At 38.9% G+C, this 13859-nt stretch overlaps 1 protein-coding gene across 1 annotated transcript in view; it reads left to right on the top strand.

Annotated features, from left to right (window-relative positions):
* Positions 1-326: 326 nt before the first annotated feature.
* CCDC39 (coiled-coil domain containing 39) overlaps positions 327-13859 on the top strand; it is a 151888-nt gene continuing 138355 nt past the window's right edge. Inside the window, 3 exon segments of the mRNA XM_053710170.1 lie at positions 327-571; positions 7312-7431; positions 8022-8168. Coding sequence (XP_053566145.1) covers positions 482-571; positions 7312-7431; positions 8022-8168 — 357 coding nt within the window. The 5' untranslated portion in view covers positions 327-481.

Genomic DNA, 13859 nt, shown 5'->3' with positions numbered 1-13859 from the left:
TGGAGACTGAACTTTCAAGACGGGATATGGAAATGTATGAGGTGGGAGGAGAATGGGAGTAGCTCCGGTGAGGGGCGGAGTTCCGATTCTTTCCGAAGAGCCGAATTCTACAGGGGGACCATTTCTGATACAACAACGGCTCATCTGTCCCATCTGCCCCAACGTAGCTGGGTGGCATTTTGGAGGAGTGGGAGGTATCCTGGGTGTTGTTTAGTAGAAGTGGGAGGTAGCCTGGGCGGACGTTAGGCATAGTAGAGATGTGTGGGCGGGTTAGAGATGTGTGGGCGGGGTTCCGGGAATTGCCGATTCCCGATCCCCAGATTCTACACGACAACGGTTGCTAAGGGCGCCACAACAACAGTAGCAGCCGAAACACTGCATCAATTTGAGGCCTGGCGGATTTTGGACACCGCAACTATAATACCTGGTGTGATCTGCTCTCCGGGATATCAATTAGTCGACCAGTTTGACATCTGCGAAAATGAGTCGAGAGGTGCTGGCTGAGATCAACTGGGCAGAGGGCTTCGCCATCCCGGTGGCAAACACGGAGAATAAAGCTTTGGAAGAAGAAGTGAGTGTTTAAAACTCGGGGACACCTCAAAATATCATGTTTTATTCTCTCGCTCTCCCTGCGTCTTCTTAATTATTTTAATGTCATCTAACCTTGTAGCTGTAAACCTATTTTTCAGTGTCATATTTTGTATGACCGCTGGATAACTTAACCTTTGTTTTCTACGCAAATGTACTGACTTATACATTATACGGCTGGAAAAAGTTACTGTTTGTAATGGCCATTTCCCTATCTCTCTTTATCAAGTATTAATCTTATCCAATATTTTGCTCTGCCTACCTCCAAATAATTTTCCTTATACTGTATATATATTTTTTCATATTTTCTATGTTTTCAACTGTTTCCATATCTCTTGTTTCTTTTACTCCCTTTATGGATTTCCTCTCTCTTTTAGTCTTACCCTTTTTTGTTTTGTCTTTCTTCCATATATTTTCAGCTTCTTTAATTCTACCGTATAGGGATAAGTTTACTATACTGCATTGCAATCGGCAATTGCAATGTTTTATCACAGGCCAAAATTTATCATTACACAAGAGTATTCTTGTGCAATATTGCCCCCTTTTCCCATGCAACCAATTGTGCTCGAGCAGGGAATGTCAATCACCCAGAACGAGCGAGTGTTGGGGTGATTGATCTCGCAACTTCTAAAGTGGTGGAGATGACAAAAATAAGCAGTTTTTCTTTCAGGATTCAGGTAGAGACAGATAGAGAACACAATTTTAAACCACATTCCAATTTACTTCTATTATCTAATTTGCTTCATTCTTTAGATATCCTCTGTTGAAGAAATAGCAGTGCACATTGGTGAGCCAATCACATGAGATATCTATGTGCAACCACCAATCAGCAGCTACTGAACCTATCTAGATATGCTTTTCAGGAAAGAATATCAAGCGAATGAAGCAAATTAGAAGTAAATTAGAAAGTTCTTTAAAATTGTATTCTCTATCTTGATCATGAAAGCAATAATTTGGGTTTAATGTCCCTTTAAATATGTGGAGCAGACAAACCTGCTCTACATAGCTGGAAAAGCTTTTACCCTATAGTCTCTCTGCTTTGTATTCTGTCTACCAGTAATATTAACTTTTTCTTTGTTTTGTATTGATTTGAAATTGTTTGTTAATATAATATACTATATTTGAGATTTAACATATAAAATAAACAGTATCGTAAAAAATACGTTCCCCTAACCATCAAAGGGGTCACTTTAGGGTCCATATAGTCATAAATATATTAAAGGGGGAGATCAAGTAAGCCACATTGAGTGTAGAACCATATCAGTAGTATATAAATGTAAGAATACAACGGTCTCTTGTGGATAATAGTAAAGAAATAATACAATATATGAAATTTAAGTGTTATGCAAAAACAGTCATGTTGTAGAGTTCCTCAGATATCTAGATTACAATTATATACCCTGCGAAACAGAGGACCAAAAGTCTAACCAATAAAAGGCTAATTTCTGGGTGCCCCTTTAGTCTAAGCTTTTTGCTCATAATTCTATATTAGATCCCGAGTTGGTTAAGGTATAGAGAGGCAAAAATATAAGGGGGTCCAAACTAAGAAGGAGCAACAATAGTCAGGGCTGGCTCAAGACATTGTGCTGCCTGGGTCCGAGATCAAAATGACGCCCCCCACCCCCACACACACACACACTTCTACCTATCTAACTCCATCCATAACACTGCAATTAAATTTGAATGCCATTTTAATTAAAACTTGAATGCCACGATGACTATACTATGCACACACAAACAGACACATATATATATATATATATATATATATATAAATAATAGTTTAATGACCTTTATCTCCACATTATCATAAATACACAGCTTTGCAGTTTGACTACCTTTTATTTGATTAACTGTTCACATATACATTTTATGTACCTGCCTCCACCCAAACAGCATAACACTGTCACAGCAGAGACCAGACATCACCCTTTACTAGTCCCTGCCCTCAGGCTGCATATTCTGTCACATGCTAGCCTGGCTGTCAGACAAAATAACAGGAGAAACTTCAGACCAGCATGTCACATGATTCAGAGCAGCAGCAAACATTTCTAGTAGTGTTTGCTACTGATCTGAATCATGTGACATGCCGGTCTGAAGTTCCTCCTGTTATTTTGTTATATTCATTGATTCATGACATCAGCAAATGCAAAATCATTTTGAAAACTGGTGCTTAGGGGAAAATTTACCTACCTTCCATTCCCCAGTCTTCCTATCTCCACTGGGCTAATGGGCTTGGACCTCAGTTCCCTGCACACCCAGCCTAGAGGGGAATAAACGTGCTGCCTGCTGCTGCTTCTGCTTGCTTCCCTCCCGAGTCAGCTGCCCTGCCCCATAGAAAAGTTTAGGCAGCTGAGTGATCACACTTTGTTATTGGGCGGGACTCAGGAGGGAAGCAGCAGCACTGAGCAGAAAATCTGTATGGGAAGTGACTGTGTGTGTCGCTCCTGACCCGCTGCTGTCAGTCCCACCCACTAACCCGGAGTGACCCCACAGAGATAGTCAGATCTCATAGTGTTTCATTGACCAAGGTAGGTTAGGAGCGGCTGTGCCGCTGTCAATATTAAACGGATTCCCCAGAGAGCTGAGAAGACGGTCACAGGAGCGGCAGACAGGAGCTGCAGTCTGACTATAAATGTGATAGTCACTGACTGAAGTGCCGCCCCCTGTCAAGTGCCGCCTGGGTCCATGGGACCCTGTTGGTCCCATTGTTAAGCCGGCCCTGACAATAGTTATAGGTTGATAGCTAGGAGATATCAAGGCAGGTAATGCGAGATATTAGTGCATTAAGTAGCCAGCTATGCATAATTATACAACCTGCTGATAAATATAGAAAAGCAGGTTAATTAAATTATAACTATAGCTGAGGAAGCAAATCTATTACAGTATGTATCACAATAACATAATATTAGGGACAATTTTAATTAACAGAAGATTATAATTGCGGTATGTTGCGAGGGAAACCGCGAAAAAATACTCAGAGCCAAATCAAAATTGCCAGAGTAAATTGATATGGGGTGGGGGGTAGGAGCTTATTGGTAACTAAGAGGCAGACTTAGGGTAGAAATATGATGTCTTAACTCATATGCCATTTATTAGTGAAACTTCATCCTCTATAAGTAGAGCCATAATATTATACCAGGAGAGTATTCTCTTACATCAAAATCTATTCGTATAGTAAGAATTAAAGGGGAGAGGTGGGCTCTGCATGGCAGGTATGGGTGTCTATGTCTCTAAAAAACTATAACCTTGTTAAGCTTATTATAAAGATATAAGGGGACAGATAAAGCGGTCACCAAATGTGCTCTTTGTGTTCTTATTATTAAAGATTTAGTTAGAAAGATGAGCAATGCTAACTAAAAAAGCATATTAGGGAATTTAGTTAAGACTGATGCTGTACGAATCAGTACATCTGAACCTCCTTACTCGTTTCAATAACACTCATCTGAAATTACAATTGCAAATTCCCATGCCAGGAGAAAAGTATATGAAAGTGGGTATCTTCAAAACATATTAAAGATAAGTAACCACCCTTTAAGACTAGCACTTAGGTTCAGCTGTAGACAACATATGTATGAAACAATACTGCAGGACACTCATTAGATAACTTTTGTCTATAAATTCACTTCCATAACTTCACATAGTATGAAAACTCTTCTCCTAACTAGCATATTGATATGCTTATTTTGTTCCAATGTCAAATCTACTTTTATTACTGAGCGTTTTTGTCAGGCTCCGTTAACTGATTCAATGCAGCCTCTCTGAATAATTTTCCCTTAGGCTTCTTTGACTGGCAGCTCTTTCAGCCAATCAAAGCCTCACCATGCGCCCCATGTAAGTTAATAACAGCACACTCCCATGCTTGGAACTCAGGCTGGAAGTTGAACTGTGCAAACGCAACTGCTATGCTATTTGCGCAACATAAACAGTGAGGCTACTTACAGTATGTTAACAGTAAGTGGCCTCAGTAATAAAAGTAGATTTGACATTGGAACAAAATAAGCATATCAATATGCTAGTTAGGAGAAGAGTTTTCATACTATGTGAAGTTATGGAAGTGAATTTACCATCACTTTAAACAGGATATAAACATAACCAAAAGCTATTATAATTGTGGGTGCTTCTTATTTAGCGATGACATAACATACCAGTTTAAGACTTTGGGCACATTTTCACATTGTATTTACCAGGGAGGGAGACTTATAATAAAAGGGTCTATCTGTGAGGTATTACAGGTAAGATAACAGTAAGCCTCTGAGCATTATAAAGAATATATATTATATAAAGCCTGGAACAAGTAACTTCCTTAGCAATAATGCATGAGGACTCTGCTAGCAAGCACAAGTTCAATCAAACATGGTTTGAACTATAGGGCGTTTGAGTCTATGTCTAAATTTAGGCTTCTGAATAACAATGGACTTTACCGGAGACTAGCCAGCCAGCCGCCGCAGCAAGGGTCACAATGTTTATCCCATACCTGCTCTCAAACAGGGAAGCTGGATAATGCAAGTTCTTGTTTTTGGATGTGGGTCTGGTGGTAAAAAAGTTGCCCAAATGCGCGGCAAGTAGATAATACCGTATAGGTTAAAAGCAACTATGTCCATGGCACCAAGTAACTAAACCATTGTGGGGGTCCATAATCATTTATTTGCTTTTGTATGTTCCCTCTTTTTTGACCCTCTTTCATCTGGATTGGCCCCTTGCTCAGTAGAGTATGACGCTTTAATTTCTCCTGTAAAATTAGTGTATTGTATTACCAGAGCGTCCATCTGGTACTCTTCTTCTGTTATGCCCTGTATGGCCTCTGATTCCCTTAGGTTGTATAGTCAGTAATACTCCAGCACCAGTGGAAATATGAGTGCAGGCTGGAAGAGCCCCTGCTTAAAGGCTCCAACACAATCCACAAATGAATAACTCCAGCAGCACACCAAGGGTTAACAATATCCAAACCTTTTTATTGTACCAGGAGGAAAAACAGCAGGTTTGGATATTGTTAACCCTTGGTGTGCTGCTGGAGTTATTCATTTGTGATTCCCTTAGGTTGGTGGGATATATGGGATTTGCAGAAAGGTCCCCATCGTCAGCACCAGGATCCAAGACGGCCTTCAGATTGGGTTCCGGGCTTGAGATGAATGCCGCCGCCATGTGCTTCTCCAGCTTGCGAAATTGATCGCACACAAGCTCCTCCAGAGCTCAGAGAATATTTTCCCCCATTGCTTCCATGTGTGCCAAAGCTTTTCGCCTGAGTTGGCTTTCCGTTGGTTACAAGCAGCCACTTATCGGTAGTCAGAGTGCTACTGGGATGTTAAGATGGCCGCTCCTTAATGCTCCCCGTAGCTGCCTTCACTGTAAAAGTGGATGACAATCTGCTCCACTTGCGCTGTTTCCCAAGGATTGGGGTTATCTAGTTTATCTTCCCATAGTAAGATCCTCAACGAGTGTGTAATTAAGCAGCTCTGAGTAGTTAAAAATATAAAATTTGTCGGCTTAGAACCAGAGCTGTGGTGGTACACGTCTGCTCAGGAGCATGGCTGGCTCTGCCCCCCACCCCCCCCCACCTCACATATTTTTATTTTGCTCATTTTTCAATACATTTTCTCTTTGATTCTGTCACTCTCACCTATAATTCTCTACTTTTTTGTCTTTTACCTTTTTTTATACCCTCTTTTGTTGTTCTTAGATCTATGTGTTTTTATGCTTTTTCTACATTTCTCACTCTCTCCTTTCTTTTTATTTTGCTTCAACTGTTTTCATTCTCTCTGTGTTTGGGTGACATTAATCAAATGATGATTATCTGTAATATATCAAATGAAATTTAAGTTAAAAATTCCGTGAACTAATACTGCAGTGAATTGATATATTCATACAAGCCCCAAATCAGAGACCACCAGTTGCAGTGATATCCAAACCATATAGATACCAACACACAAACAGCTTGTGTTGATGATAGTGTTATTGGTTGCACCGCCCTCTCAATATGGTAAACTCACAGTGTACTCGCTCAGGGCCAGGCATCATCCACTGCTTATGCTAGGGAACTGCTCCATCCCCTACACGGGAGAATCTTATTTGGGGCCTTCAATTGTAAAACCCCAGTTTCTCTTCGCTAGGTCAGCTGCTCCGTTATCCCTATGCCGCCAAGCAAAGACGAGACTGCGATCCACCTGTAATCTAATTCCCCTTTCATTTCAGTCTGTTGTGATCTAGACATGGAGATAGCAGTTGTATTTCTTCGCAATTATTGAACTGCTGTGTGAAGGAATACATGACAGATTACAACTAACTTGCAGCAAACTGTGATACATCAGTTGACAAATTTTGCATTTTCTATTTCTCCCCAGTCTTTTTTGTTTTTTTAATTCCAGCCACTTTTATCTTGACACCTATCTCTTCATCTATTTTACTCTATCTGCTCTGTATAATAGACAACTATGCATCATGTGATTGAATAACAGCCACCTCTTGTGCTAACATTTAGTTCTGTAGAAGAGGAGCCATCTCATTTGGCTAGATTTGAGCTGCATAATATTCACGCTTTCCTGTAGATATTATGGTAGTATAGAGAGAGGCTGATATTGGGTCTTCCTCAACTGAGCAAGGGATGTGAAGCTGAAGATGTTTTCCTGTACCAATCAAAGTATAATTCTTCTTTATACTATGTTTATCTATTACAATATATATAAGTTTGTGTACCATAATTTCTACCTGCAAAATATATTTCAGGTTCAAAAGAAACAGAAAGAAAAGGCACATTTGTTAAATCAGTTGAAGGAATATGAAGACCGAATAAATGCCATGGCCGACCATTTAAAAAATGTCCGTCAAGAGCTGACATACACTCAAGTAAGCACTAAATAAACCCTATAGATTTTGTAATGTTGTCATTTCAGATTATATTTACAAACAGATCTTGTACTAGCTAAACCAAAACTTAAGTTGATTTAAAGAGACCATATAATGTGTTTGTATACATATACTTTAAACACTGGAACGGTGTTATTAAGCAGTATTTGCCCTCAGTCTAAAGCGTCAACAAAGGGACACAGGCTGATAATTACTGGCTGTCATTGGCTGTGGGATCTGGCCCATGAAACGTAGGTTGGAGAGGTCTGATGAAGCCTCATAGACTGCCACTTTTTTTGTCTAATGCAATGTACTGTAACTCTAAAGCTTGTTTTATACACTTCTGTATGCTATTGCATTTATTCGATATTACATGTGTAAACATAGCTGAGTCTGAAATTATACTTTATTTTTGTATGTTAGCTGAATTTATAACAATACATACCAGAATGTAATTAAATTAGTTGTTGTGGGGTTAATTCTTTACATTATGTCCTAAGATTTGTGCTGTTATTTATTTCTTAGGTATTTTACTCTGCCCTGTGAAATAGATAAACAGATGCACTTAAACTGATAACTTGTGCTTATAGTCTCTTTGTAGGGCCAGAGAGAAAGAAACGGAATCTGAAGAACACTTTAAGGCTCTCTCAGAAAGAGAAATTGGACGTCTCAAACAAGAAATCCAGAGACTTGAAAATGAACTAGTGTCCTTGAGAGAAAAGAAAAACAACCAGGAAGTAGGCTTTTCTTATACTGTATATACATATTGTTTTTGATTGCATATTCAAGGTTAATGTGATTGGCAGTGGGCTTTCATAGTACTGTATAAAGTATTTAGTCTTTAGATTAAAATGCAAAGCAGACTCAATGTAAAAAAGACAGTACAGAATTATAGAACCCATTAATACATTATGGTCTTTGGAATTATAAGTGAATTCATTGTTTGCCAGAAAGTCACAAAAAGTTCATAACAACATTTACTTTCTATAATACTAATCATTACAAGGTAGACTAATGTATGATGTCAGATAAATAATTTGTGCTTATTGACGGATTATTTTTATTATTATTTTCCAGTTTTTTGTATTTATTCCATGACTAAGAGATGCTTGGATATATTGCCCACTGGAATCGTTAGAAATGATGCATGGAGCCTATTCCCTATAGTACATTAACCAAATTTACAGTAAAACAGTATATTTTCACATCATTTTTTTTCTTCCTGTGCTTTGACATGTCTATTATACATTCTGACATATCCTTCTTGTTTCAGATTATACGTATTAAGGTCTCTAAGTCATTATTAGCCATGTCGATCATTAATGCTTGAGTTATCATTCTTTTACTTATTTATATCCTTCTGAATCTGTGATCTCTAATGCTGATCTCCCCCAATACTGCACGATACACCACATGACTAAAAAGGGATTTGGAATATTTAGATTTAGACAACCTTAGATTTCCTTATGGATTTCAGTCATTATAAGATGTAATAACTTCATATCTTTACCTAACATTCATCTGAATTGCTGCTTGACATAAGACTATTTGCTTTTAATTGGATGAGAACACAATGCAAAAAATATGATACAGTTTACTGTCAGATTTCTCTACACCAAGTTCCCATTTACACATTTATTTGCAGTAAATGTTTTGATACATTTCCAAATTAGCTTTATTAAATCCAATAATATACTTGAAGGTTTCTATCATATCACGTTTCCCTCTTTACATATTAGGATACAAAGTATTTCCTTGTAAGTTTGAAAGGGACAGTAAACACTTTTATAATAGTTTATAACTTTTTTTTTAATTGTAAAGTATTTATTTATGTGTAGTAAAAGAACTTTACAATATATTTTTTATTTTATTTACCCCACTTTCCTGGAATTTAAGTCTGAAATTTAAATGTTTTCGAATTCTGACAAATGGAAGGCTACGGGACAAGCTTTACAAGCCTAACCCTGTCACATATCTGTCCCTAATTGGCTTCTGCAGAAATAACCTGATAAGGAACTGCAAATGAATGTTGATTTTGCTAACATACGGCTAGATTTAGAGTTCTGCGGCCAAAGGGGTGCGTTAGCTTCGCATGCTTTTTTCCCCCCGCACCTTTTAAATACCGCTGGTATTTAGAGTTCACAGAAGGGCTGCGTTAGGCTCCAAAAAAGGGAGCGTAGAGCATATTTACCGCCACTGCAACTCTCAATACCAGCGTTGCTTACGGACGCGGACAGCTTCAAAAACGTGCTCGTGCACGATTCCCCCATAGAAAACAATGGGGCTGTTTGAGCTGAAAAAAAACCTAACACCTGCAAAAAAGCAGCGTTAAGCTCCTAACGCAGCCCCATTGTTTCCTATGGGGAAACACTTCCTAAGTCTGCACCTAACACCCTAACATGTACCCCGAGTCTAAATACCCCTAACCGTACACTTATTAACCGCTAATCTGCCGCCCCCGCTATCGCTGACCCCTGCATATTATTATTAACCCCTAATCTGCCGCTCCGTACACCGCCGCAACCTACATTATCCCTATGTACCCCTAATCTGCTGCCCCTAACACCGTCGACCCCTATGTTATATTTATTAACCCCTAATCTGCCGCCCCCAATTATCTACAATTAAACCTAACACTACACTATCAATAAATTAATTAAATACAATACCTACAAATAAATACAATGAAATAAACTAACTAAAGTACAAAAAATAAAAAAGAACTAAGTTACAAAAAATAAAAAAATATTTACAAACATTAGAAAAATATTACAACAATGTTAAACTAATTACACCTACTCTAAGCCCCCTAATAAAATAAGAAAGACCCCCAAAATAAAAAAATGCCCTACCCTATTCTAAAATTAAAATAGAAAAGCTCTTTTACCTTACCAGCCCTAAAAAGGGCCCTTTGCGGGGCATGCCCCAAAGAATTCAGCTCTTTGGCCTGTAAAAAAAAACATACAATACCCCCCCCAAACATTACAACCCACCACCCACATACCCCTAATCTAACCCAAACCCCCCTTAAATAAACCTAACACTAAGCCCCTGAAGATCTTCCTACCTTATCTTCACCACTCCGGGTTCACCGATCGATCCAGAAGAGCCTCTGATGTCTTGATCCAAGCCCAAGCGGGGGCTGAAGATGTCCATGATCCGGCTGAAGTCTTCATCCAAGTGGGAGCTGAAGAGGTCCATGATCCGGCTGAAGTCTTCTATCAAGCGGCATCTCCGGATCCATGTTCATCCCGCCGACGCGGAACATCCATCTTCACCGATGACTTCCCGACGAATGACGGTTCCTTTAAGGGACGTCATCCAAGATGGCGTCCCTCGAATTCCGATTGGCTGATAGGATTCTATCAGCCAATCGGAATTAAGGTAGGAAAATTCTGATTGGCTGATGGAATCAGCCAATCAGAATCAAGTTCAATCCGATTGGCTGATCCGATCAGCCAATCAGATTGAGCTCGCATTCTATTGGCTGTTCCGATCAGCCAATAGAATGCAAGCTCAATCTGATTGGCTGATCGGATCAGCCAATCGGATTGAACTTGATTCTGATTGGCTGATTCCATCAGCCAATCAGAATTTTCTTACCTTAATTCCGATTGACTGATAGAATCCTATCAGCCAATTGGAATTCGAGGGACGCCATCTTGGATGACGTCCCTTAAAGGAACCGTCATTCGTCGGGAAGTCGTGGGTGAAGATGGATGTTCCGCGTCGGCGGGATGAACATGGATCCGGAAGAAAGAAGATTGAAGATGCCGCTTGATAGAAGACTTCAGCCCGATCATGGACCTCTTCAGCTCCCGCTTGGATGAAGACTTCAGTCGGATCATGGACATCTTCAGCCCCCCGCTTGGGCTTGGATCAAGACATCGGAGGAGCTCTTCTGGATCGATCGGTGAACCCGGCGTTGTGAAGACAAGGTAGGGAGATCTTCAGGGGCTTAGTGTTAGGTTTATTTAAGGGGTGTTTGGGTTAGATTAGGGGTATGTGGGTGGTGGGTTGTAATGTTGGGGGGGGGGTTATTGTATGTTTTTTTTTTTACAGGCAAAAGAGCTGAATTCTTTGGGGCATGCCCCGCAAAGGGCCCTTTTCAGGGCTGGTAAGGTAAAAGAGCTTTTCTATTTTAATTTTAGAATAGGGTAGGGCATTTTTTTATTTTGGGGGGTCTTTGTTATTTTATTAGGGGGCTTAGAGTAGGTGTAATTAGTTTAAAATTGTTGTAATATTTTTCTAATGTTTGTAAATATTTTTTAATTTTTTGTAACTTAGTTCTTTTTTATTTTTGTACTTTAGTTAGTTTATTTAATTGTATTTATTTGTAGGTATTGTATTTAATTAATTTATTGATAGTGTAGTGTTAGGTTTAATTGTAACTTAGGTTAGGATTTATTTTACAGGTAATTTTGTAATTATTTTAACTAGGTAGCTATTAAATAGTTATTAACTATTTAATAGCTATTGTACCTGGTTAAAATAAATACAAAGTTGCCTGTAAAATAAATATTAATCCTAAAATAGCTACAATATAATTATTATTTATATTGTAGCTATATTAGGGTTTATTTTACAGGTAAGTATTTAGCTTTAAATAGGAATAATTTATTTAATAAGAGTTAATTTATTTTGTTAGATAAAAATTATATTTAACTTAAGGGGGTGTTAGGGTTAGAATTAGCTTTAGGGGTTAAAAAATTTATTAGAGTAGCGGTGAGCTCCGGTCGGCAGATTAGGGGTTAATGCTTGAAGTTAGGTGTCGGCGATGTTAGGGAGGGCAGATTAGGGGTTAATACTATTTATTATAGGGTTATTGAGGCGGGAGTGAGGCGGATTAGGGGTTAATACATTTATTATAGTAGCGGTGCGGTCCGGTCTGCAGATTAGGGGTTAATAAGTGTAGGTAGGTGGCGGCGACGTTGGGGGCGGCAGATTAGGGGTTAATAAATATTATGTAGGTGTCGGCGGTATTAGGGGCAGCAGATTAGGGGTACATAGGGATAACGTAGGTGGCGGCGGTGTACGGAGCGGCAGATTGAGGGTTAAAAATTTTTAATAGAGTGGCAGCGATGTGGGGGGGCCTCGGTTTAGGGGTACATAGGTAGTTTATGGGTGTTAGTGTACTTTAGAGCACAGTAGTTAAGAGCTTTATAAACCGGCGTTAGCCCAGAAAGCTCTTAACTACTGACTTTTTTCTGCGGCTGGAGTTTTGTCGTTAGATTTCTAACGCTCACTTCAGCCAAGACTCTAAATACCGGTGTTAGAAAGATCCCATTGAAAAGATAGGATACGCAAATGGCGTAGGGGGATCTGCGGTATGGAAAAGTCGCGGCTGCAAAGTGAGCGTTAGACCCTTTCCTGACTGACTCCAAATACCAGCGGGTGGTAAAAACCAGCGTTAGGAGCCTCTAACGCTGGTTTTGACGGCTACCGCCAAACTCTAAATCTAGGCCATAGTGGACTGTGGTTAGCTGTGTCTGTGCCAGGTAACAAGTTCTGATTGACTGCTCCTAATGAGGCAAGTGGTGAGTGGAGTTTCACCATTGTAAAACATTTGCAGAAAAAAATGGTCTTAATGCATTTAAAACAGTTTCAAACTCACCCACAATGTTAAAATGGACAGTAAACTCCTGTAATTACAATACATTTCTGTTGTGCTACTATAGAATAACATATCAGCCAATTATTAAATGTTTTAAAACAATTAACATCCTTTTTACTCCAATTAGTTTTCAGTAACCAAACTCCACCCACTTTTTGCCTTATTTTTAGGAGCCAATCTGGGTCTTTAGTCCACAGAAAGTTGGCTAGCTGCGACAAATAAAGCTAGTATAAATGTGAATTATTTGCAGTTGTTATCTCATGAATTCAATTAGAGACAGGTATGTAGCAAAGCTAGCCTTGATAAGTCTGCAGGATGTATTTCAAGGTCTGAGAATTAGAAATGTCTCATTTTCTACATTACATGAAAAGGGGAAAAATAAATAATGAAATCATTTTGCAAATGTTTCATGCATAACTAAACATTTTATATAAAAGTCTCAATGTGTTTACTGTCCCTTGAATTTATTGAAAGACTGCACAAAAATCTTGTAATTACAAGGTGTTTACTGTCACTATTTATGTAGACAGGTTCTAGATTGTTTACATCCTTCACAGTCTGCAGAACTGTATACAATATTAGGTGAAGCCTAAGTATTATAAGTGGCATAATAACCTCATTTTTTTTCTGCTGCCTATATCTTTTTCTATACAAGTTATTGTCCTGCTGCCCTTACATGCCACACTATTATGTAGTTTACTGAAACATTTTTGCAGCACACATCCCTTAGAAATAATATTTCTAGTAAAAGTTCTGCTTTAAGTGGTAGCCTTTATGGAGCATATGCCCCAGTCACCCTCACTCAAATACTATA

Source organism: Bombina bombina, chromosome 4, assembly GCF_027579735.1.
Source record: "Bombina bombina isolate aBomBom1 chromosome 4, aBomBom1.pri, whole genome shotgun sequence".
Lineage (NCBI taxonomy): Eukaryota > Metazoa > Chordata > Amphibia > Anura > Bombinatoridae > Bombina > Bombina bombina.
Note: the sequence above shows the minus strand (reverse complement) of the source record. Positions and strands in the feature narration are given on the sequence as shown.